This window comes from Papio anubis, chromosome 2 (genome assembly GCF_008728515.1).
Source record: "Papio anubis isolate 15944 chromosome 2, Panubis1.0, whole genome shotgun sequence".
NCBI lineage: Eukaryota > Metazoa > Chordata > Mammalia > Primates > Cercopithecidae > Papio > Papio anubis.
Window position 1 is genome coordinate 149387053 of NC_044977.1, and position 25177 is coordinate 149412229.

General features: G+C 35.0%; 1 protein-coding gene across 4 annotated transcripts in view; it reads left to right on the top strand.

The window, feature by feature from the left end:
- Positions 1-25177, top strand: part of ATR (ATR serine/threonine kinase) — a 124331-nt gene that overhangs the window by 37081 nt on the left and 62073 nt on the right. For all 4 annotated transcript variants that reach the window (XR_004182267.1, XM_031663710.1, XM_031663712.1 and 1 more), the window contains exons 18-24: positions 1352-1482; positions 4052-4195; positions 7095-7188; positions 8079-8204; positions 18393-18599; positions 19901-20014; positions 22975-23090. Coding sequence is in view for 3 of the 4 variants with exons in the window: in XM_031663710.1 (XP_031519570.1) it covers positions 1352-1482; positions 4052-4195; positions 7095-7188; positions 8079-8204; positions 18393-18599; positions 19901-20014; positions 22975-23090 (932 nt within the window). In the remaining variant the exon portion in view is untranslated. The remainder of the gene's footprint in view (positions 1-1351; positions 1483-4051; positions 4196-7094; positions 7189-8078; positions 8205-18392; positions 18600-19900; positions 20015-22974; positions 23091-25177) is intronic.

Sequence of the window (25177 nt, forward strand, 5' to 3'; positions counted from 1 at the left end):
CAGATTCACCTGGATTGGCTCTGTACTTAAGAGCCAGGTAATGACCTCAATGGCTTCAAGCTCACGTCATCACAACATCTAGTCCAGCATTTGAAGAAAGAGACTAGCAATCACTGAAAACTCAAACAAAAGTTGCATCATTGAGTCTCCTTGGTTTAGATTGATCTAGTGTGGGTCATGGCCCATAGTGTTTTTGAACACCAGAAATCTTAGGTTATTATAATGTAAAGCAACTTTATGTTTAAATGCTTGTGCCACAATGAAGTTTCATTATGACTGCTGCAATAGTTGGCCACCACTGGAAATTTTTGTCCTAAAGATTGGAGTAAAATTTTAGATATTGATAGAATTCCCCTTTCTGTTGCTTTCCACCTCTGCAGTCAGTAAGATTACAATAAAAACAAACAAACAAAAAACACCTATGAATGGAAGCTTTTATTTCAGTGTATACTACTCCCCTCCTCTTTTTTTTAAATAATCTTAAGGAGTCAAGAAAGACATATGATACCATATTAAACTCTGCAAATTTCAGCAACCAATGCCTGTTCTTTTGGTGTCAACTAGTAAATTTAATCCCCCAACCAACTACTATTCTATCTACATGGCTGCTTTCTTATTATTTCTCCAATTGCTATCCTAAGTGAGAGAATCACCTTGAATCTAAGAAAACTAGAGTTTGTCTTGTAAACCATAAAGAGCTTGCATGTTTTGGCATATAAAGTCAACCAGAGAGTTTCTTTACCCCTTCATTATAAACTGGAGCTGCTGGTAACAGGTCTGGTTCTGTGTTTTTCATGTGTTTCATTTTCTGAGTATATCATTAATTATTTATTTGCTAAATTCAGGACATCTTGAATTTAATATCATTAGGACAAAAATTTCCTTAACTATTGATCACTGTGAAGTATTCCATTTACTTCAAAAATTTTTATATGGTCTCAAATTAAAATGATTTTAATTCAGCTTGTTTTATGTATGCATATGGCAGTTTGGGATAGATATGAAAGAAATTAAACAATATGCATTATACCTTTAATACATTAGAAATTTTACCATTCTAGACAAATATTGGGCCAAAATAACAAATCACCTTCAAGGGAAAAAACAAAACAAAAAAGAACTCAACTTGTATTTTTCACATTTATAATTCCCTCATAAGACATAAGCAATTTGACGAAACAAACTGGCCAACATTGTGTTATCTGAGAACAGATGTGTTATCTGAGATCTTTTGTGTTATCTGAGAATAGATGGCCCCTGATATTGGATGGGAAGCACTTGTCCTTAGGGCTCATCTGCTTCTGGCAGCATGTTTGTAAGCTTTACTCTGAAGCGCTACTTAACTCTATAGGCCTTGAACAGTTTGATGTCTTTGATGAAGTTAATGGGACCCAAACATGTCAGTTCTGTGAGGGTGAAGATGATGACCACACTGAGAACTGGCCTTCGATTCAAGGATGATTTTCCTGAATTGTGTTGCAGGTAAATGACTGCCTGAGTTAATTATTATTATTATTATTATTATTTTTTGCATTTTCCAGTAGCACTAACTTGAATTCTTATGTCTTTGAAGGAAATTGGGTTCAAGTAATAAATAATTAAGGGAGAAAGACTATTTGTATTGAAAACAGAACATATTTACTTCTTTTAAAACATTTTACCATGAAAGTCTTTTAACATACTGGGAAATAGAAGAGTTATCAATGAACCTCAATACCTGTTTCCCAACCTTGGCAGTTATCAACATTGCTAGTTTTTTCTAATCCGCTTCTACCTTTTTGATTGTTAGTTGGGGTATATTACTTACAGAAGATCCAAGAATCATATCATTGTACTTGTAAATACTTTAGATGTATCTAATGGATGAGGGCATCTAAAAAATAACCTTCATGAATTGTTATACTTAGCAGGATTAATAGAAATATCTAATCTAAAACTCAGTCCTTATTCACATTTCCTCCAGTTGTCTCAAAGGTGTTTTTCCCAAAGATATTGTATATCATGTTGTAGATGCCATTTCCCAGAGATGTTTGTATGTATCATTGTTTCCTGAGTTAGACATAAATGAAGTTTACATACATGTATTTGGTTGCCTGGCTCCTTAAGTGCCTCTTGTAAACAACCTCATCCCTTAAATTCCCTACCCACACATTTTACTTATTTTAGGCTGTTAAGATTTTAGGATGTGGGATTTGACGAATAGCTAATTTAACTTTTCCCTCTATCTTTTCTTTCATCCCTGTTTTTTCTATAAATGGGTACCTAGATATAGATGCTGGATTAGATTTAGGTTCAATTTATTATTATAACATGCCTCATAGATGAGGCTTTGTGCTTCTCTTGTGGCACAGTATGAGCCACATAATAACATCTAGTTGTCCACTTTTAGTAATGGTAAGATTAGACAGTAGGTTTTATCAACCTGAATCCCTTTATTATAAAATTCCTCATTAATCTTTCATCTGATGATTTTAGCATTAATTAATGATCATTGCCTAAGTCCATTATTTCATTACAGTTGATGAAATAGTGATTTTCTAATTTTATTATTCCTTCTGTATTTACTAGGTGGGATTATTCTTAAAATTCCTCATAAAATTTGCCTAGCCGGGCATGATTGTACATATCTGTAGTCCCAGCTGCTTAGGAAGGTGAGGCAGAAGGATCACTTGAGTTTGAGTCTAGCTTGGGCAACATAGCAGGACCTTGTCTTTAAAAACAAAACAACTATAGTTCATGTAGGAAAAGCAGTTCATAATTACTTTAATATTTCCTTTTAGTTAATCAATTTAGGAATATAGTTTTGTGCTGTAGCAACCTCCAGTGAAGTTTTTCTTCTTTTATAATATCATTTTGATTACATAGATTTTTATAAGTTTGATTAATTTTATCCATTAAAATCACTAGCCTTTTTTATTGCTGAAATTGTCCCATCTTAAGCAAGTAGAAATCCTTTCCAGTTGGCATCTATGAGTTTTGATATGACCTCCATTAATCTCTTATAGATTTTCTGCTTTTGGGCATGACAAGATGACCCAGGCTCATCTTGAACATTTCCTGCCCCTGACTTAAAATTAGCGATTTCTTCAAGGAACCCTAGCTTGGGTTCCTTTGAGCCCAGATTAATTCCCAGTATAGGCACTCATTGGGCCTACTGTCATTGCTTCTAAGTCTTAAGTGAATATGGCTACTAGAAAATTTTTATAAAGAGAAAAAGATTTTGAGTTTATATGTATGTGTGTGTGTGTATATATATATATATATATATGTATATTTCCAATACAATAAAGATCACATAGTTTTGACTTAACTCTTGTTTTACATTATATTTCTTTCCGGTTATTCTGTCTTTGTTCCTAATGACTTATATTATACATTTATGTAATTTTTCTTTCTGTATACATATATATGTCTTTAAAGTGACAATTTCAATATTACTACAAACAGTAAGACTGCTGAGTGCAGTTTAAGCTTCTTGGAGGCTCTTTTTGTCAATAAAATATATCCTGTTAGAGATGTATAGTCAGAATATGTTTTAAAATCATGTGAAGTAATTATTTTCTGTGTGCATGTGCTACCAACTTAATATTTAGTTATGTTCACTTGTTTCAGTTTGTTTAAAATTTTTAAGGGTTGCTTTTCCCCTCTATTTTATTTAATTTAAAAATTATATAAAACATTTGCATAGTCCCAAATTCAAATCTGTGTAACAAATTATAGTCAGAAATCTAGATTCCAGTTTTGACCTCTACAGATATCTATTTTTATTAATTTTTGTGTATCCACTCTTTGTAAAAGAATAAGCAAATGCACACACACACTTTTTTTTTTGTATTAATTCTGCCCCAAACACTGTTTTTCCCCTTGCTTTTTTGACTTCATATAATTTGGATATCACTTTATTTGAATATATAGCACTGATCTTTGCTTTAAAGCTGCCTTTTAATCTATTGTTTGTATATATCGTGTGTCTTCAACTAATAACTAATTGATAGAGCTTTACAAATAATAAAACTAATTGGACTTCATTTCTATTTGTTTTTTCACATAGAGCTTGGGACTGCTTTGTTCGTTGCCTGGATCATGCTTGTCTGGGCTCCCTTCTCAGTCATGTAATAGTAGCTTTGTTACCTCTTATACACATCCAGCCTAAAGAAACTGCAGCTATCTTTCACTACCTCATAATTGAAAACAGGTATTGTAACTGAAATTAAAGTAAAATAATAACTTTTTAAACTGTATTTTTATGTCTCAAGGTATTAAAATTACCGATGGTAATGTGGAACTGTCACTTTTTTGAATTTCAGGGTTCATCAGTAACAAAAGTAATTGGCATGTAATTACATATTGACATGATGCTATTTCAGTTGTGGCATTGCTTCTATTATAATTATTTCTAAAACTCACTAATTAATAGGTCAGCAGTTAAAAATTATTTTTCATTAATTCTGTAAGTGTGAAACCTAATTTACGTTTGTTTTCACAGTCAAAAGGCAGATAGTTGAATAGCATGAGAAAGGTTAGGCGAAATACCTACTTCCTGCCGCTTACCTTAGTTGAAATCTTTATTACTTCATTGCATTAAGCTTTGAACTAGCCTCTCTTCCTTTAAGCTTTTATCACTTTTCTTGATATTGTTACTAGAACTGTGTTTTAAAAATATCTCTTTATTGGTGTCATTCCGGCATACAAAGGCATTCTGAGATTCTCCATTTCCTAATTGACAAATTCCAAATTACTTAGCCTGATATTGAAGGCTTTCTAAAAATCTGGCCACAGACTATTTCTTACTATCTTCCCCCATAATTTTTCAAAACAGGCATTAGGCTATAGCCAATGTGGACTACTATTGACAGAACATACATCATTCTTTCCCATTTGTATTTTTGATTCAGGCTGCTTTTCAGACGGGGATGTCTTTCTATATATTTAATTTTTTTCCTGTGATTTTACTTAACGTTGTATATAATCATTCCTTTGCTTGTGAAAAGTTGGGTTTGAAGTACTCCTTATTTGCCTACTCACCCATAAGCTATTGCTGGTCCCTTTAGTCAGTTGCAGTAACTATCTAATTAGGGAGAAGTCATAGAAGAAGGAAAAGTTAATGTGTTTTTATTTAATTAAAATACTTTTGTTTTTGATATTTTGTGCATGATAAAACAACAAAATCACTAAGTTAGATTTTGGGACTACTTTTCAAGTACCTTTAAAATTTGTTTTGTACATAGTCATATCTTTGCTGTTTATTACAGAAGTGTCATTTCTCTACCTTTTTCATAATCATAAGAAAAATCCCAACCAGGCATGGTGGCTCATGCCAACAATATCAACACTTTGGGAAGACAAGGCAGGAGGATTGCTTGAGGCCAGGAGCCTGGGCAACATAGTGAGAACCCCACGTCTACAAAAAATACAGAAACATAAAAAAAAAAAAAAGACCCTTCGGGAGGCTGAGGCAGGCGGATCACGAGGTCAGGAGATCGAGATCATCCTGGCTAACATGGTGAAACCCTGTCTCTACTAAAAATACAAGAAATTAGCCGCGTGTGGTGGCAGGCACCTGTAGTCCCAGCTGCTTTGGAGGCTGAGGTAGGAGAATGGTGTGAATCCGGGAGGCGGAGCTTGCAGTGACCAAGATCACGCTACTGCACTCCAGCCTGGGCAACGGAGCCAGACTCTGTCAAAAAAAAAAAAAAAAAAAGCATGTAATCCTAGCTACTGCAGGCTGAGGCAGGAAGATTTCTTGAGCCCAGAAGTTTGAGGCTGCAGTGAGTTATGATCATGACACTGCAAGATAGAAGACCTTAAGCTTGCTGAATGAAGGCACTACTTTGGCTTTGTTTATTGTTCCATCCCCAGTGACTAGCAGAGGGCTTAGCATGTAATAGCACATAGTAGTTATTTAATATATATTTATTGCATGAGTTAACGAAGACTAGAATTTAGAAACACTTATATTTGGACCCAGAAATATTAGAGCATTTATTATATTAGAAGGAAATTAAAAATTATAGCCCTGATAAGGATTACTTATATATATATATTTTTATAATTCTTCATGATAATTTGTGTATTGGGGTAGTCTTTGGCTATCTATTGCTACACTCCAAATCACTCCCAAACCTAGTATCTTAAAACAATGAGCATTTTTATTTGCTCATAATTTTGCAATCTGGACTGTGCTAAGCTGGTCAGTTCTACTGGTCTTACAAGTGGTCCCTGGTGTGGCCACATTCAGCTGGCAGGTGGACTGGGCTGGGCCTCTCTCTCATTCTGTGTAGTCTCAGAGTCTCTCTCTCTGTACTGTGGTCTGTCCATGTTGGTGGCCACACTTCTGACATAGTGACTCAGGGCTCTCCAGAACACACAAATGGAAACTTGCGGGCATTTTTTTTTTTTTTTTAAGTTCTAGGGTACATGTGCACAACATGCAGGTTTGTTACATATGTATACATGTGCCATGTTGGTGTGCTACACCCATTAACTCGTCATTTACATTAGGTATATCTCCTAATGCTATCCCTCCCCCCACCCCCGCCCCACAAGAGGCCCCCGTGTGTGATGTTCCTCACCCTGTGTCCAAGTGTTCTCATTGTTCAATTCCCACCTATGAGTGAGAACACCTGTGTGGTGTTTGGTTTTCTGTCCTTGCGATAGTTTGCTCAGGAAGATGGTTTCCAGCTTCATCCATGTCCCTACAAAGGACATGAACTCATCCTTTTTTATGGCGAAACTTGCAGGCATTTTTAATACCTAGGTCCCAAACTGGCACAGCATATCTTCTGCACCGTCTATTTGCTAAAGCAGGTCGCACACTCAGCCCAGCTTGAAGAGGAAGGGACTGTATATATGGGTTTGTATGCTGAGAAGCATGGTTGATTTTAGCACTATTATAGAGTGATTTTCATAGTTTTGGTCATTTTCCACTAATAATTTAGCTGAGCGTCTTAGACATAATTAGAAAATACTTTGCAGCTCAGTAATCAACTAGCACTTTTAATTATGAATTAAATTGGCCTTAGTTTCAACTTTTGCTTTACATTTTTTTAGTATTCATATTCTTGGCAAATAATTCTTTTTATTCCGACTATTAGGGATGCTGTGCAAGATTTTCTTCATGAAATATATTTTTTACCTGATCATCCAGAATTAAAAAAGATAAAAGCCATTCTCCAGGAATACAGAAAGGTATTTAATTTTTAATTTGTGGTTTAGGAGATCATTAATACAGAATTGTTCCCAAATTCCAATACATTGAATAAAGATCCTTTAGGATCATATCTAGGGGTAATATAGTCCTATTCTAATGTCTAATTCCTGGTAAGTAGATAATGCTACCATGAATCCATGACTTTTGGAAGGAAGTTTTAGCATTTAGATTAAAGATGTAACAGCATTAGATAGAACAGAGAGCAAAAAATACACTTCTTATGCCTTTACTACCTAGACCAAAGTGTCCTTATTGTCCCAAAAAGAAGAGCTACCACAGCGGCATGCCCTAAGAGAAGAAAGGAAAGCTGTGGGACGATTCTAGTTTTGTTGTGCTACAAACCATGACATAGAAATGTCAGATGTGAATGATTCCTGAGATTTAGAAGGGGAATAATGTATAATTCCAGCATCTTAAATCTTAGCTCTCTAAAATTATGAAGATGTTAGTGGTGATTTCATAGCACTTCTGGGTAGAAAGTGGAATATCTGACCTTGGGTGTCACCTTGGGTAGTGAAAGGAAGTGAATTACTTATATAATCCGTAGACCTGGTTCAAAGCTATTATGTAACCCTCTGTAAATTAAGAGAAACTTATACTTCCTGTCAAGAAGTACTTATTTTAGATAAGTAAATTCTTAGTTGGGATAAAATTTTTCTCCACGTCTAAAAATTTTACAATGAAATCCCTTTCCCTTAGAATTACTAAAAATGACTTATGCTATATAAAGGAAGGAATGGAAATTTTATTACTTTAAAAAATTGGTTTGGTATAGTTTAATGGTAACTATATAGGGAATTCAGGCCTTTGGAAATGGTTGTTAAAATAGTCGATTAATAAGGTCTATCTCTCTGTGCTTTGTATATAGGAGACCTCTGAGAGCACGGATCTTCAAACAACTCTTCAGCTCTCTATGAAGGCCATTCAGCATGAAAATGTCGATGTTCGTATTCATGCTCTTACAAGCTTGAAGGAAACCTTGTATAAAAATCAGGTATGCTAAGATGATATAATTAAAAATGTATAACAAAGAAAGATTGGAGGCTTAAAGAAAAGATGACAGAATGACATTTTTGTTTGTGATTTAGTGAAAGAAGAAATTTTTATTTTACCTGAATTATCATATCTGACTGAGAATTAGGAATCCATGAGATGCCCTTTGAGCTTGAATCCCAGGGTTATACAGTTTTTTGTTGTTTTTGAAGGATCATGTTTTGATGGTTATATTTTAGGTTACTGCATCTTCCTAAGTAAAGGTGTGTATAATTATATAATACAGCAGCAGTTTATGTAAGTCTTCTCACATATTTCCTATGGATATATGTCATATGAAATGTCAGCAGTTTTACTATTGTACATTTTGACTGAATTAATGTTAGTTTTAATGAAGCTAAATCTTTAAGTTTACTTTTTCAAGGGGCGAGTAAACTTTATACTTTTCTTTGGCAACATAATGTAGATTATCCCTAAACTTGATGATAGTGAGAACTGGTATTTAAAATACGAGATCACTGTATATGAATAAATTGGAAAGAATTTAACTGAATTACTCATTTTTGCATATCTAGAACGCATATGGTAAGATGTGAGAACCTAAGACCCTCATGAATTTTGGGATTACCATTCTATAATGGAAGGGTTATATTTCCTTCCATTAATAGAAGTAAACACTTACTTAGGACAGAAGATATACGTGATGGTAATGAGCACGTGTTTCTGGGGTAGTGAGTTTGTATAACCAGTGTGGGTAGCAGCCAGTGTGGAGACAATCCCAACAGAGGGGAGGAGCCTTGAATCTCCTCTAGGTTAAGTATTATGCCTTCCTGACTATAGATGTTCATTATCAATGTTACAGCCTCTATTCCTGCTCTAAACTACAATGAAACTACTCTTTGCTCGCCCCTAGCCCCATACCTTTACCTGGTTTTCAGGTAACTCAAAGGATGTTTAGTCTTTTAATTTAACACAGAGATTTATGAATCACAAAGGTTTTCTCCTCTTTGCATAGAGGTTTTCTAGTTTAGGTTATTTCCAAGCAGATGGCACAGTCATGGTCTAATGTAAGGAAACTTCACCTCGATCATCACTTCCTAGATATAAATAACTAAATCTGAGAATTCAAGGAGATTTCTTACAGTCTTAAGGAAAGCTGCAGCTGCCCCACTTCGCCTCGTGGATCACAAAAGATAAATCATATCTGGCAACTCCCTTACAGGATTCCTTCAATGTAAAGCCTGGATGCTAATAGATTACCTAGACAGAATAGGAAGAGAAGTGTACTTGCAGAAGTCTTGAGTAGTCTGATTAAGATATAATAGCCATATATTATTATGGGATTTTTTAAAAGTCAGGATTTAATGTAATTTAGCATCTATACCTGGATACATTTATGGCAGGCTGGTAAGAAAAAACTAAAGGCAAGGAAGATTGGAGGATCCATGGGGAGGTAAGAAAAGAATAAAGATCCAGAAGCACAAGTCTTCTAACCATACTCCAGTGATACTGGCCCAAAACACCTGGGAATAAAGAGAGAAGGAAATGGGTTCTTTCCCAACGGTGGCAAGAAGATAACATTAAAGTTGAAGACAATTGAATTAAGATTTCGAATACTACTGTCCAAAGGACCTTTCTGTGAGGATGAAAATATTCTATATCTGTACTCTTCAGCAGTAGCCACTAGCCATATGCGGCGCTCTCGAGCACTTGAAATATATGCTCAAACATTATGTTCTGAGGAACAGAATTTTTAATTCTATTTAATTTTGCTAATTTAAATTTATTTATTTATATTTAGAGGCAGGGTCTCTCCAGTACAGGGGTGTGGTGATAGCTCCCTGCAGCCTCAAACTCCTGGGCTCAAGCAATTCTTCCACTTCAGCCTCCTGAGTAGCTAAGATTACAGGTGTGTGCCACCATGCTCACCTAATTTTTTTTTTTAAGAGATGGGGTCTTGCTATGTTGCCCAGGCTGGTCTTGAACTCCTGGCCTCACACAATCCTCTTGCCTAGGCCTCCCAAAGTACTGGTATTACAGGTGTGAGCCACTCTACCTGGCCTAATCTAAATTTAAATAGCCACTTGTGGATAGTAGCTATTGTATTGGACAGTGCAACTCTACAAGTTGGTTGAACCTATAGGAATACCACCAGAGCATGAAACTGGCATAAGATAAGAGGATTAGAGGCCAGAGTCTTTGTAGTCAGTACTCTTAGAGTCCATGAGACAACAGATGCAAAAGATCCTGTTTTAGAATTTAAAATTGTAGCCACAGGGAGAGGAAAAGATACTTTAAGAGTGGATTGAAAGGAGGTTTTTAATTTAAAAATACACTTAAAGTTGTGGTAGGAGTGGCTAAACAAATGATTGGGTATAATGTAGCCACAAAGCAAACTCTAAGAGGTGGTGGTGTGAAAGTTAGTAAAATGATGGCTGATGTAGCATTAGATACTTAACTATTTTTATGGAATGACTCTTCAAAAGCCCTGTACTGATGGGTAGTCCCAGACAGTCATTGACATTGAAGAGATGAAACTTTCTACTTATTTTTAAGGAGGAATATATATTTTTGAAGGAATAGAAGATTTCTAAGCTCAGTGGATGGCAGAAAATGATTTCTATATAGAAAAGTCAGTCTAGAGATTAAATTAAGAAACCATATAATTCATTTCTGAAGACTTATACTAGTCAGGTTTAAGGAGTCCGTTTGATAAAATCCCAAAAAGATAACTTTGTAAGAAGCTAAAATAAACTTATGGCAATGCAGAATTCTAATAAAATGACATTTACTAACGATTACACATAAGAGAGGAGCCTATTGAAAATAAAGCTGCTAGAGACTTTCAGGTTGTCTAGGATAATGGTGGATGCCTAAATCTGAATTTCTCTGTAGCCCCTGAAACATCATAAAGAGTATCAAGGAGAGCAATTGAAACCTGAAGGAAACGTGGAGGAAAATTGAACACATAATTTACAAGAGAACTATGAGACAGAATATTATGAACTATGAGACAGAATATTATGAACTTCAAATTACTTGTAACTAGCAGAGATATTTGTGGAGCTCATATCTTAACCTTGTATGGTGCTGAGAGCAGGTACATTCTGATAAGACTGTATAAAAGAAGAAGAAAATGAAGAATAGGAACTAAGAATTGATGGAGCAAAGAGAAAATCACCAACAGAAAGAGACAGTCATACTCTTAAGTGCAACATTACTGAAAATAAGTCCAGGATGTGGTATATCAGACTGCTGGCTACAGGGAAGATACTTGAAAGTATGCCCAAGGTTTGTAGTCTCTGAAAATTAGTTTCTGGGGAGTAGTAAAAGAAGAGGAGGGGAAACGCACTGTTCAGAGACTTAGTCATAAACAGAAAGAAGAAAGTAAGAGGGAGAATTTTAAGGGTCCTGCAGTAGTAAAAGAAATGTACAAAATCAGAGATGAACCAAATCCTCCCCCTGCTACCAGAAAAAGAAGAAAAAAAAAGCTATTCATGAAGAAAACTGCACTTCACTATGCTGACATGGATATTTATGAAAGAGAAATCCTGAAGCCACTGCAGAATGCTTACTGTTACTGCATATAGCTATTATGGAGGGTTTTCCAGTTTAGAAATTGCACAATATGTGTAGAAAAAAAATGTATATATGCAAGATTCCTGTAAGACAAAAATAGAAAATGAAAATAAAGTCTGTGAGTTGATGACAGTTCCTCCTCAAAACCAACCACAACATGGAGGAAAATTGAACTTAGCACTATAATTTGAATTGAATATTTTAAGCATTTTCAGATATAAAAAAAGTTGAATGAAAAAATTAAAAAACAAGAGAAATAAACAAAAACCAAGATGAAACAAGGGTGATTGAACTTAGGAAAGAAATTGAAATGAAGATTAAATTACAAGAACTACAGGGTAGAATGTATTTGACTAAACATTTAGCAAGGGGCATTGAATAAAGGTATAAACAACAACAAAAATTAGAAAAAGGTTTAAAAAGGAGTAAAAAAGATAAAGGAGTAAAAAGAAAAAGTAGTTGAAATGGAAGATTGGCAAAGATTTCACGTGCAAATAATTAGTGTCTCTGAAGAATAAAACCAAAACAAGAGAACAGAATTAATATTTAAAATTATAATCCAAGAAAGCTTTCTAGAAAAAAAGACCTTATCTATATATTGAAAAGACTTGTATCCTGGAGAAAATTGACCTAGGATAATTAACTCTGAGATGTATCCTAGACTTTAATAATAAAAAATCTTCAAACCTTCCTGGCAAAAGAAATTTTTTCAAAAAATTACTTGCAAGGACAAAAAAAGTAGGTTGGTATCAGAATTCTCTGTAGGAATGTACAGAGTGGGCCTAGAAAATAGCAACATTTTAAAAAAATGTCATAAAGTATGAGTCAAGAAAAAGTCAAGCTGTCTTTAGAGTATCATGGATAAGAACATGGTTTTCAACCTACAAGAATTGAAGTAATATGGTTTTCACAAGTGATCCCTTCCTAAGAGATGTATTAGAGGATGAGCTTCATTAAGTCAAGAGAGAACTGGGGAGACTTTGGCAAAAGTCTGATGGTTACTGTTTATGTATTTAACAAAATATATTAAGACTAAAACAACAATGGGGCAAGAGTGGGATAATTATGTGTAAATGTTATATTCTAGTAAAGTAGAAATAATGAAATTTTTTTAAATGAGAGAAGGGGGAGAGTAAGGAGTAAGTAAGATAAACTCAGTAATTGTTGCATAAGCAATAACTGGGAGTCAAAATATACCATTCTATACTGGCAAACTAGTTACAGAAAGTCAAATAAGGAAAAAAGGGACTGTAGACATAATAAAAGGTATTGATATATTGGATAGGCTGGGAGCGGTAGCACTGGTAATCGCAGCACGTTGGGAGGCCGAGGCAGGCAGATCACGAGGTCAGGAGTTCGAGACCAGCCTGACCAACATGGTGAAACCCTGTCTCTACTAAAAATACAAAAATTAGCCAGGCATGGTGGCACACCTGTAATCCCAGCTGCTCAGGAGGCTGAGGCAGGAGAATCACTTGAACCCGGGAGGCAGAGGTTGCAGTGAGCCAAGATTGCACCACTGCACTCCAGCCTAGGTGACAGAGCGAGACTCTTTAAAAAAAAAAAATATATATATATATATGTGATAATTCCAGAACAAAAATATAAACTTTCCTCCTTACCCAAATAAATGAAATATATGTTTTTGTTTGTTTGTTTGTTTTTTGAGACAGAGTCTCGCTCTGTCGCCCAGGCTAGAGTGCAGTGGCACAATCTCGGCTCACTGCAAGCTCCGCCTCCTGGGTTCACGCCATTCTCCTGCCTCAGCTTCCCAAGTAGCTGGGACTACAGGTGCCCGCCACCACGCCTGGCTGATTTTTTAAAAATGTTTTTTAGTAGAGAATGGAGTTTCACCATGTTAGCCAGGATGGTCAAAGCTCCTGACCTTGTTATCCACCCGCCTTGGCCTCCCAAAGTGCTGGGACTACAGGCATGAGCCACCGCGTCTGGCCCCAAATAAATGATTTCTTAAACACAAAACAGAATAGAGGGAAGAAAGCACTAATTATAGTATACTATATTATAATTAAATTCACTGTATTATAATAAAAAATCTGACAGAATTGTGGCCAAGCATCTCAGTCGCATTAGTGAGTGTGAACAACCTTAAAAGAAAAAAATTTACAAATTGGCTTACAAAGCAAGAAAAAACTCTCTGCCACATGTAGGATACATACCTAAAATAAAGTGGTTCAGAAAGGCCAAAAATAAAGGGATAAGCAAAATTATCCAGCTAAGTGGAAAGTATAAATGAAAGCAGGAATTCCAAACAAAATAGAACTGAAGCCGAAAAGCATTAAATATGACCAAAATGGATACTTTTTAATGCCTGAAGCCATAATTCATAAGGAAGATTTACTAGTTATTAATATGCTCCAAATAATACACCAGCCACCTTGATAAAGCCAAAATAAGAAGCTTAAGAAGATATATATAGAAACTCAATAAGAGGAGACTACCATGCTGTTCTCAGTATAAAATAAGTTAGTAGATAAATACATGGAAGATCTAAATAACATAATCAGTAAAGTAGCTATTGTGAATATATGTCAGACATTACACCTTGATAATAGACGCATACTTTATTCTAAAGAGCAGATAGAACTTTCATATTCAAATTGATTATTGTATTAGTTGGCTCTTTGTGTTAGTTTACTAGGGCTGCTATAACAAAGTACTACAAACCGAATGACTTTAAACAACATAAACAAGTTTGTTGTCTCACAGTTCCCATGGCCTAGAAGTTTGAAATGAAGGTATTGGCAGGGTTGATTCCTTTTGAGAGCTTTTGGTGGTTTGCTGGCAATCTTTGGTATTCCTGAATAAACAAATCCATAGAGATAGAAAGTAGATTACTGGTCGCCTAGGGTTAGGAGGTTTGGGGGAAATGGGGAGTGATTGCTGATGGGTACAGATTCCTTTTGAGATGGTAAAAATGTTCTGAAATTAAACAGAAGTGATGGTTGCACTTGTGATATACTTCAATATGCTAAAACTTGTGAATATACTAAAGATCATTCATTTGTATACCTTAAAAGAGTGAATTTTATAGTATGTGAAACAAATACTTCATTAAAACTATTTAAGAAAAGATAGTACAGGAAGAAAATAATAAAAATAAAAGAAATGTAGAGAACAGAAAGCAGTAAAATTAATTAATGAGTAAAAATTCTAGGTCTTTGAAAAAACTAGCAAAACTGGTAAATGTCAAATATGTAAATAATAAACTGTTGAAACATAGAAGATATTTAAAAATCACAAGAGACTACTTTGTACCCTTTTACACAAATAAATTTGTAAACGTGTACTTTTCCTGGAATATATAGTGTATCAAAATGGACTCTAGATAAAATAGAAAGCTTAAAAGATTAGTTTCTGTAGGAGAAATAGAGAATATTATAAAAGAACTTCATCCATAGGAAAGCACCAGGCCCAGATGAGGGGATTTTTTAATCAAATTTTCACAAACTAAATAGTCTCAGTGGTATTTAAATTGTCCTGGAGTATAGGAGATGAAAGAAAACTTCCACTTTTAAAAAAGCAGCAATATATAATAGTGTTCAGTGGACCCAAAAAAGATAGCATGAAACAAAAAATTAAAGATTATCATATTAATATCAGTGCAAAAAATTATAAATGAAATATTATCAAACAAATCAATTTCACATTAAGAAAATACCCCACGCTGGGTGTAGTGGCTCATGCCTGTAATCCCAACACTTTGGAAGGCCAAGGCACATGGATTGCTTGAGCCCAAGGGTTCGAGACCAGCCTGAGCAATATAGCAAGACCCCATCTCTACAAAAAATACAAAAATTAGCCAGGTGTGGTGGCACATGCCTAATGTCCAAGCTACTTGGAGGATGAGGTGGGAGGATCACCTTGGCCTGGGGAGTTTGAGGCTGCAGTGAGCCAAGATCATGCCACTACATTCCAGCCAGGGCAACAGAGCAAGACCCTGTCTCAAAAAAACAAAACAAAACAAAAAAAACCAAACCCACAATACCCCATGACCAGTTGCATTTTATTCCAGTATTGCAAAGATAGTTAATACTTAGCAATCCATGAATATAATTCACTATATTAATAGATCTAAAGAGAAAAGCATGCTGTTATTTCCATAGATGCTGAATAGACTGACATATTTCATCACCTACTTCGAATGAAAACACTAAAGAAAACAGAAATTGATGAATATTATCTTAATTTATAATATATGTGTATGTATATGTATGCATGTTTATATATGTACGTATGGGTACGTACCCATACGTACATACATATATACACATACTTAATGGGAAACAAGAAACATTCCCACTGAAAGCAAGGTTTCCTATTACCTGCACTATTTAACATTCACTTGGAGGTATTGGCTAAGGAATTTAGGGGAAAAAAGCAATCAGAGAGATAAGAGTTGGAAAAGATGTAAAACTATCTTTATTTACAGATGATATGCTTATCAGAGACATAAGAATTGGAAAAGATGTAAAACTGTCTCCATTTCTTATGCTAATATACTTCGGAAATTATACAGAATTACTGATAAAACTAACTCGACCACAGATGAATTCAGTGAAGTAGGGGATATAAAATTAACGTAAAAATTAATAATTTTCATATGACAAGCAGTAACCAGGTAGAAAATTTTCTGGAATACCCCATTTACAATAGCAACAGGAAAACAATATAGTTGAGAATAAACTTAACAAGAAATGCATAAACCAACAAGAGGAAAATTTTTAAATGCTTCTGAAAGACACAAGAGGGTAATAGATTTGACTAAATGGAAACCATCACTGTTTTAGTCTATTTGCTTTGCTATAAAGGAATTATAGTAAATTACCCTGAGGCTGGGTAATTTATTAAAAAGAAGAGGTTTATTTGGCTTATGGTTCTGCAACCTTTACAAGAAGCATGGTGCCAACATCTGCTTCTGATGATAGTTTCAGCAAGCCTGAGCCTTTACTCGTAGCAGAAGGGGAAGGGGAGTTGGTATATCACATGGTGAGAGAGGGAGCAAGAGAGCGATGGGAAGAGTGCCATGCTCTCAAATAACCAGTTCTCACTTGAACTAATGGAGTCCAGCTGACACCTGAACTAATAGAGAAAGAACTCACTTATTACCACAGGGATGGCACCAAGCCATTCAGGAGGGATCCACCCTTGTGACCCAAACACCTGCCACCAGGTCTCATTTCCAACACTGGGGATCACATTTCAATATGAGATTTGGAGGGGACAGATATCTAAGCTAGATCAATCCCTTATTGGATAGGTTGACGTTATAACGATTTCAATTCTCCTTAGGTTAATTAATATAATGCAACCCCAATGAATATGTTGCCAAAGTTGTTGTTGTTGTTGTTGTTGTTTTAACTGTAGGAGGTTTATAGTAATGTTGATATGGAAAAATAAAACATGTAAAAATAGCTAGTAAACTCCCCCTGGAAAAAAAGGTTATGAGAATATAGTATCCCAACCAAACATTAATATACTTTGTAGCCACTACAATTATAACAAAGAGGTAACTAGTATATGAATAACCAGACCAGTGGGAAAGAATAGGAGGTCTAGAAATAGACCCAAGTACATGTGGACATTTAGTGTATGATAAAAAGTAACACTTCTTATCTGAGTTTTACTTTTAACTGATCACCAGGGTGTGTGTGTGTGGCGGGTGTGGGTGTGGGGGGGGGCGGTCTTTACAGCTGAATTAATCTGTAATGTTATTTAAGAAATCATCTATTGAAGATTCTGCATAAGATTAAATGTCTTTTTGTTTTTCTTTTGAAACGTATTACTCTAATTTGTATTACTCATTACAGTTCTAACGTGGAGTTTGAGATGCTCCTATGCACTTTACTTTTGCTAGAAAGAATATAATATAAATGAAGTAATTTTAAAGTGATCACACAAGTACAATATCTAAATCTTCACTGTCTTGTGAATAGTTTCTTCTTAACATTTTATTCATTACAGCATCCTGAAGAGATAGCTGAAAAAAGACTATTTGAATTAACATATTTATCATTAGGCTACCTCTTTCTTCCTACCTCTTTTTTTCCATCTTCACAGACCCTTTTTTATATCTTTTTTCCTTCTTTACTAGTTTTTATACACTTTTCAAACTTCTTGTTTTAACTAATAGTTGTTCCTCCTTCACTTATCTACTGAAATATCTGTCCACTGCTTTTAAAAGTTACTGTTTTTTTTCTTATTCATTGCTTCTTTGCTGTATAAATATATTTGTTATCGTACATATCATATGATATTTTAGTTATTTGTCTGTTTTCCTTTTAGACTGTGAACTTGTTAAGATTTGTTTTACTGATTTTTTTGTATACTGATAGAATGCATAGTAACTGCTTGTTTAATGGATTAATGATTAAAGACTTTCAGACATTTAATGATTCTAATTGTACAGGACATATTGTGAGCTATGTTATGCGGACTCATCAAAAACTAGCTGGAAAGATTGCAGATACAGAAATTTAATTTTGTCAATATTTATGTTAGATATTCCTTAATATTTTTAAGCTTCCTAGCTCAGGAAAGCATACTAATTTGTAGAAATTACATATAAATTTTCTTTCTACTTTTATTTTAGGAAAAACTGATAAAGTATGCAACAGACAGTGAAACAGTAGAACCTATTATCTCACAGTTGGTGACAGTGCTTTTGAAAGGTTGCCAAGATGCAAACTCTCAAGCTCGGTTGCTCTGTGGGGAATGTTTAGGGGAATTGGGGGCGATAGACCCAGGTCGATTAGATTTCTCAACAACTGAAACTCAGGGAAAAGATTTTACGTTTGTGGTAAGTAGTGGAAATTTGGAATGACAAAAGAGTTCTCTGTCCTATTGAGGTTTATATATTCCATTTACAAGAACTATTCAGGGTATTCTTAATGACAGCTTCACCTAGAACCAGACAATTAGTTAACCTCTGAGTTTGTTTCTTAATACTATTGCAGAAACCTTTAGCCAAAAGCAATAAAGTTTGAACCCCATCCAGGGTGTTATATTCTTATAAATAAAGCTTCCAAATATAATAATGACAATACTTAAAAGCCTAAATGTTATTTGTGCTGTATTATTGTTAGTGTTTCCATGGAAAACTAGTTTCCAGGATATTACAATAATAATGTGATCCAAATGAGTTTGGGAAATCCATATAGAATAAAATTTAAATGTGACTTTTTTTTAACAATAATAATGTTTTGTAGTCAAATGAGTTTGGGAAATCCATATAGAACAAAATTAAATGTGACTTTTTTTTAACAATAATAATGTTTTGTAGTCAAATGAGTTTGGGAAATCCATATAGAACAAAATTAAATGTGACTTTTTTTTTTAAAGTGACTTTTTATGTATCTATGTGCATTGTGAATCTCTAAGAATATATCTCCAAGAGTTATAATATATGAGTATATTAAAATTATTTCTTAGAGTTTTCTCTTTCTCAAATGACTCTTGGGCTCTACAGAATGCAATGTAGGAGTTGCCATGTATACATTTTGCTTTTTTTTTTTTTTTTTTTTGAGACAGAGTCTCGCTCTGTTAGCCAGGCTGGAGTACAGTGGCAAGATCTCGGCTTATTTCAAACTCCGCCTCCTGGATTCAAGTGATTGTCCTGCCTCAGCCTCCTGAGTAGCTGGGATCACAAGCACGCACCACCACGCCTGGCTAATTTTTGTATTTTTAGTAGAGATGGCGTTTCACCATATTGGCCAGTCTGATCTTGCACTCCTGGCCTCATGATCCGTCCTCCTTGGCCTCCCAAAGTGCTGGGATTACAGGTGTGAGCCACTGCGCCTGGCCTACATTTTGCTTTTTAAGGGTTAAAAAACCAACAATGCAAATTGTCAGAGATATGCAAAAGTTGAATAATTTTTTGTACACCTTAGAAATAGCCTAAAAAGCTTTACATTTTGGCTTTGTAGCTACAGATTATATTGTAGTCTTAATACCAAACTTAGTTTGAACCTGTCTTTTCCTTTGTCTAAGTTAAATTCACTTAGGCAGTTAAGTTAAATTCACCATGGAAGAAGAAGTACACCTAAGAAAATTTATAGCAGTTACCCTGGAATTTTCTTTTTTTTTTTTTTTCTAATTGAGACTGGAGTAGAAGATTCAAGCTTTGCCTATGGATTATTGATGGAACTAACAAGAGCTTACCTTGCATATGCTGATAATAGCCGAGCTCAAGATTCAGCTGCCTATGCCATTCAGGTAAGAGTGGATATAGTCATTACTGGCTTTAAATTGTTTAATTCAAATACGTTGTAAATTCTATACTCGTGAAACTCCTATTTGTTTTAATTCTCACTTTTATCAAAGTTATACAAGTTCATGATAAACATTTTAGAGTACAGAAGCATACCTCTTAAGCAATTATTATAGGTATAGTTACTTTCAAAATGTTTGTATGTATATACAAATATATGCTACTGCCTCAGCTTTGTGACCTAAGTGAGTTACTTAAATCATTCTAGGCATTGAAATAAATGCCCTAAGGATGTTCACAGCTCTAAAACTATAAAATTCTGTTTATTTTTCTATGTACAAGCATAACCCAGAGATAGTATGGGTTCAGTTCCAGACCACCACAATAAAGCAAGTATCTCTATAAAGCGAGTTACATGAATTCTTCGGTTTCCCAGTGCATATTAACGTTATGTTTACACTATACTATAGTCTATCAAGTGTGCAATAGCATCATGTCTAAAAACCAGTGTACATGCCTTTATTTAAAAAATACTTTGTTGCTTAAAAATGCTAACCATCATCTGAGCCTTCAGCAAGGCATAATGGTTTTGCTGGTGGAAGATTTTGCCTTAATGTTGATGGTGCTGATTAATTATGGTGGTAGTTGCTGAAGGTTGGGATGGCTGTGGCAATTTCTTAAAAAAATCAGACAACGAAGTTTGCCACATCAATTGCCTTTCATGAAAGGTTTCTCTGTAGCCTGTGATGCCGTTTGATACCATTTTCCCCACAGTAGAACTTCTTTCAAAATTTGAATGAGTCCTCTCAAACCTTGCCACTGCTTAGACAACTAAGTTTTTGTAATGTTCTAAATCCTTTGTTGTCACTTGAACAGTGTTCACAGCATTTTGAGTGGAACCACAATAGATTCCCTCTCCAGAAACCACTTTCTTTGCTTATAAAAAGCAACTCCTCATCCATTCAAATTTTATCATGAGAAGGCAGTAATTCAGTCCTATCTTCAGGCTCCACTTCTAACTCTAGTTTTCTCGCCGTTTTTATCACCTCTATACTTACTTCCTCCAGTGAAGTTTTGAGCCTCTCAAAGTTATCCAGGAGGGGTTGGAATCAACTTCTTTCAAACTCCTGTTATTGTTGATAGGTATTTTGACTTCTCATGAATCATGAATGTTCTTAATGATATCTAGAATAGTGAATTCTTTCCAGAAGGTTTTCAATTTACTGTGCCCAGATCCATCAGAGGAGTTACTGTGTGTGGCCTCTATAACCTTATAAAATATATTTCTTTAAGTAATAAAACTTGAAAGTCAAAATTACTCCTTGATCCATGGGCTGCAAAATGGATGTTGTGTTAACAGTCACGAAAACAACATTAATATCCTTGCACAGCTCCATCAGAGCTCCCAGGTGACAGGTACATTGTCAATGAGCAGTAATATTTGGAAAGGAATCTTTTATTATGACCAGTAGGTCTCAACAGTGAGCTTAAAATATTCAGTAAACCATGCTGTAAACAGATGTGTTGTTATTCAGGCTTTGTCACTGCATTTATAGAGCACAGGCAAAGTAGATTTCACATCGTTTTTAATTTTTTAATTTTTTTTACTTTTATTGTTCTAATTTTCAATTTTTGGGTATATAGTAGACGCATATATTTAGATTTAGCCTAATTCCTAACAGCTCTAGGATGTATGGAATCGTCAATGAGCATTGACTTCAATTTAAAGTCACCGGTTGCATTAGCCCCTAACCAGAGAGTTATTAACTGTCCTATGAAGCTTTGAAGCCAGGCATTGACTTCTCTTCTCTAGCTGTGAAAGTCCTGGATAGCATCTTCTTGCAACAGAATAGAATGATTTTAGTTAGATCTTCTGGATAACTTGCTGCAGCTTCTCTATCAATAGTTGCTTCTTCATCTTGTGTTTTTATGTTATAGAGACAGCTTCTTTTCCTTAAACCTCATGAACCAACCTCTGTTTGCCTCAAACTTTTTGTTTTTTTGTATTTTAAGAAGTGCCCCTTGAATCATATCACTTCAAACTTTTTTTCTGTAGCTTATTCTCCTCTCTCAGATTTCATAGAATTGGAGAGAACTAGGGTTTTTCTTTGGATTAGACTTTGGCTTAAGGGAATGTTGTGACTAGTTTCATCTTTTATCCAGACCACTAAAACTTTATATCAGCAATAAGACTGTTTCTCTCTCTTATATTTGGTGTATTCATTGGAGTAACACTTTTAATTTCCTTCAAGAACTTTTTCTTTGCATTTATATTTGGCTGTTTGGTGCAAGACACCTAGCTTTTGGCTTGTCTAGGTTTTTGACATGCCTCCTTTATTAAGCTTAGTCATTTCTAGCTTTTGATTTAAAGTGAGAGATGTGCGATTCCTCCTTTCATATGAATACTTAGAGGCCACTGTAAGGTTATTAATTGGCCTAATTTCAATATTGTTATGTCTTTGGGAATATGAAGTCCCAGGGAGAGGGAGAGGGACGGAACAGCTAGTCAGTGGACTGGTCAGAACACACACGACATTTATCGATTAGGATCACTGTCTTATATGGGCACAGTTTGTGGAGCCCCAAAGCAATTACAACAGTAACATCAAAGATCACTGATCACATATCACTATAACAGATATAGTAATAATGAAAAAGTTTGAAATACTTTGAGAATTACCAACATGTGACACAGAGACATGAAGTGAGCATATGTTGTTGGAAAATTGGTATTGATAGATTTACTCCATGCGTAGTGGCCACAAACCTTCTATTTCTAAAAAAAAAACAAAAAACAAAAAAAACAGACAAGAAAAAACACAGCATCTGTGAAGCACAAATCAAGCGAAGTGCAGTAAAATGAGTTATGGCTGTGTTTTAATAACTAAAATATGTAGAACATTGATGAAGATAAAGCATTATCTGCTTCACTGTGGACTTACAAATGTAAAATATGTATTTGTAGGAGTTGCTTTCTATTTATGACTGTAGAGAGATGGAGACCAATGGCCCAGGTCACCAATTGTGGAGGAGATTTCCTGAGCATGTTCGGGAAATACTAGAACCTCATCTAAATACCAGGTATGCAGGCTTATTTAATGTATTTTCATAAAATTGTTTTTATATAAAAATTAATGTGATTTTTTGGCCAGGTGCGGTGACTCACGCTTATAATCCCAGCACTTTGGGAGGCAGAGGCGGGCAGATCACAAGGTCAGGAGTTCAAGATCAGCCTGAGCAACATGGTGAAACCGCATCTCTACTAAAAATACAAAAATTAACTGGGTGTGGTGCCGCACACCTGTAATCCCAGCTACTTGGAAGGCTGGGGCAGGAGACTCACTTGAACCCAGGAGGCAGAGGTTGCAGTGAGCCGAGATCATGCCATTGCATTCCAGCCTGGGCGACAGAGTGAGACTTTGTCTTGGGAAAAAAAAATAAATTCGATTTTTGATATAGTTTTTTAACATTAAAAGTATTTTAATATCTCTTTATATGTATTTTTCACTATGATTTATGCTTATAATTTGTCTAGATGAGAAGTGCAGTCTGCTCATTGGGTTAAATTCTACAACTTTAAATATTCAGATAAATTTATTAAAGTTAAAAGGATTGATTTTTAAAAGTTCAACGGTCGGTAGTAAATTGAAAGAATGTACTTTAAGCTGAATGTGAGTTGAATTCTTTGATAGGTATAATTAATACAGAAATTTAAAGTTTAAAGCTAGTCAGAAAGCCTTTAATAAGCCCAATTAAAGATTTTCATTACTGCTGGTTTCTCCTCATGAATATATTTTCGCCCTCTACTTTTAAAAAAGTGTATTTAATCTCTTAAAAAATTTAAATGACTTTGTTAGGACTGATGAAATACGCAAGATGACATGCAAATTCATGAAGCATTTTATGTTTTTTAAAAATCCATACAATTATAAATTATTTCTATTTAGAAACTGTACTTTTTGGTACCCTAGGTACTCATGCATATTAGATACTTGACTTTGGACAAATAACTTCTTTGAACCTTAGACAGTGCCTAGACTTATCCTAAAATTCTTTATAAAAGCCCCGAGGTATGCATATTTATTTCCTAGATAATTTTTTATACTTAGAAATCTTTTAAACATCATTTTATGTTGTATGACTAGCATTATTAAAGAAGTGACTATTTAGCATTATTATTATTAGCCTTATTAAGGAAGAATTATTACTGTTATTATTATTTTTGAGACATAGTCTCACTCTGTTGCCCAGGCTGGAGTGCAGTGATGCGGTATCAGCTCACTGCAGCCTCTGCCTCCTGGATTCAAGCAATTCTCCTGCCTCAGCCTCCCAAGTAGCTGGGATTACAGGCATGTGCCACCATGCCTGGCTACTTTTTGTATTTTTAGTAGAGATGGAGTTTCATCATGTTGGCCAGGCTGGTCTCCTGGCCTCAAGTGATCTGCCTACCTGGGCTTCCCAAAGTGCTGGGATTACAGGCATGAGCCACTGCACCCGGCCACTATTAGCATTATTTAAAAAGTAAAGTAAAAGACTAAAGTTAAAATTTGGATTTTTGTTTTTGAGGACTCCATACTTCCCCCATTTTCTTAGTCTGTGTTTTGTATAGCACCTGTAGAGGTCAAAACATTTCTGTAATCTTTTGGAAGGTTTATGGCCTTTAGAGTCACACAGGCTTAGGTTTGAATGTTGGCTTTGCATTTGCTAGCTCTGAAGTCTTGGGCAAGTTATTTAACATTTCCGGGTTTTAATTTTTTAATTTTGAAAACATGGATAATTTTACCCACTTTGTATGGTTATTGTTAGGAATAAAGGAGATAATATTAAAAAGTACTTAGCAAGGTTTTGGGGGGAGAATTTGTGAGGTTGGCTATCATCTGCTTCATAAGAAGTAGAAGCCAACGTTTCTGCCTACTTGTTTTCTTTTCTTCGTAGGAAGCAACTTTTCAGTGGTCGTTTAAAAGTGTGATCTTAACAAAGCAATGAAAATTCTTTTGTTCTTTAGCTTTTATACCTGAGCAGTTAGAATAACCTCTTGAATGATTCCTCAATGATAGAAGTTAGGAGATTCACCTGGTTGGGATCTGCCTGTTGAAACTGGAGCCACATAAAAGAGGTTGATAGAGCGCATTTTCAGTAGCGTTGATTCCCTTTTGTATGAAACACTA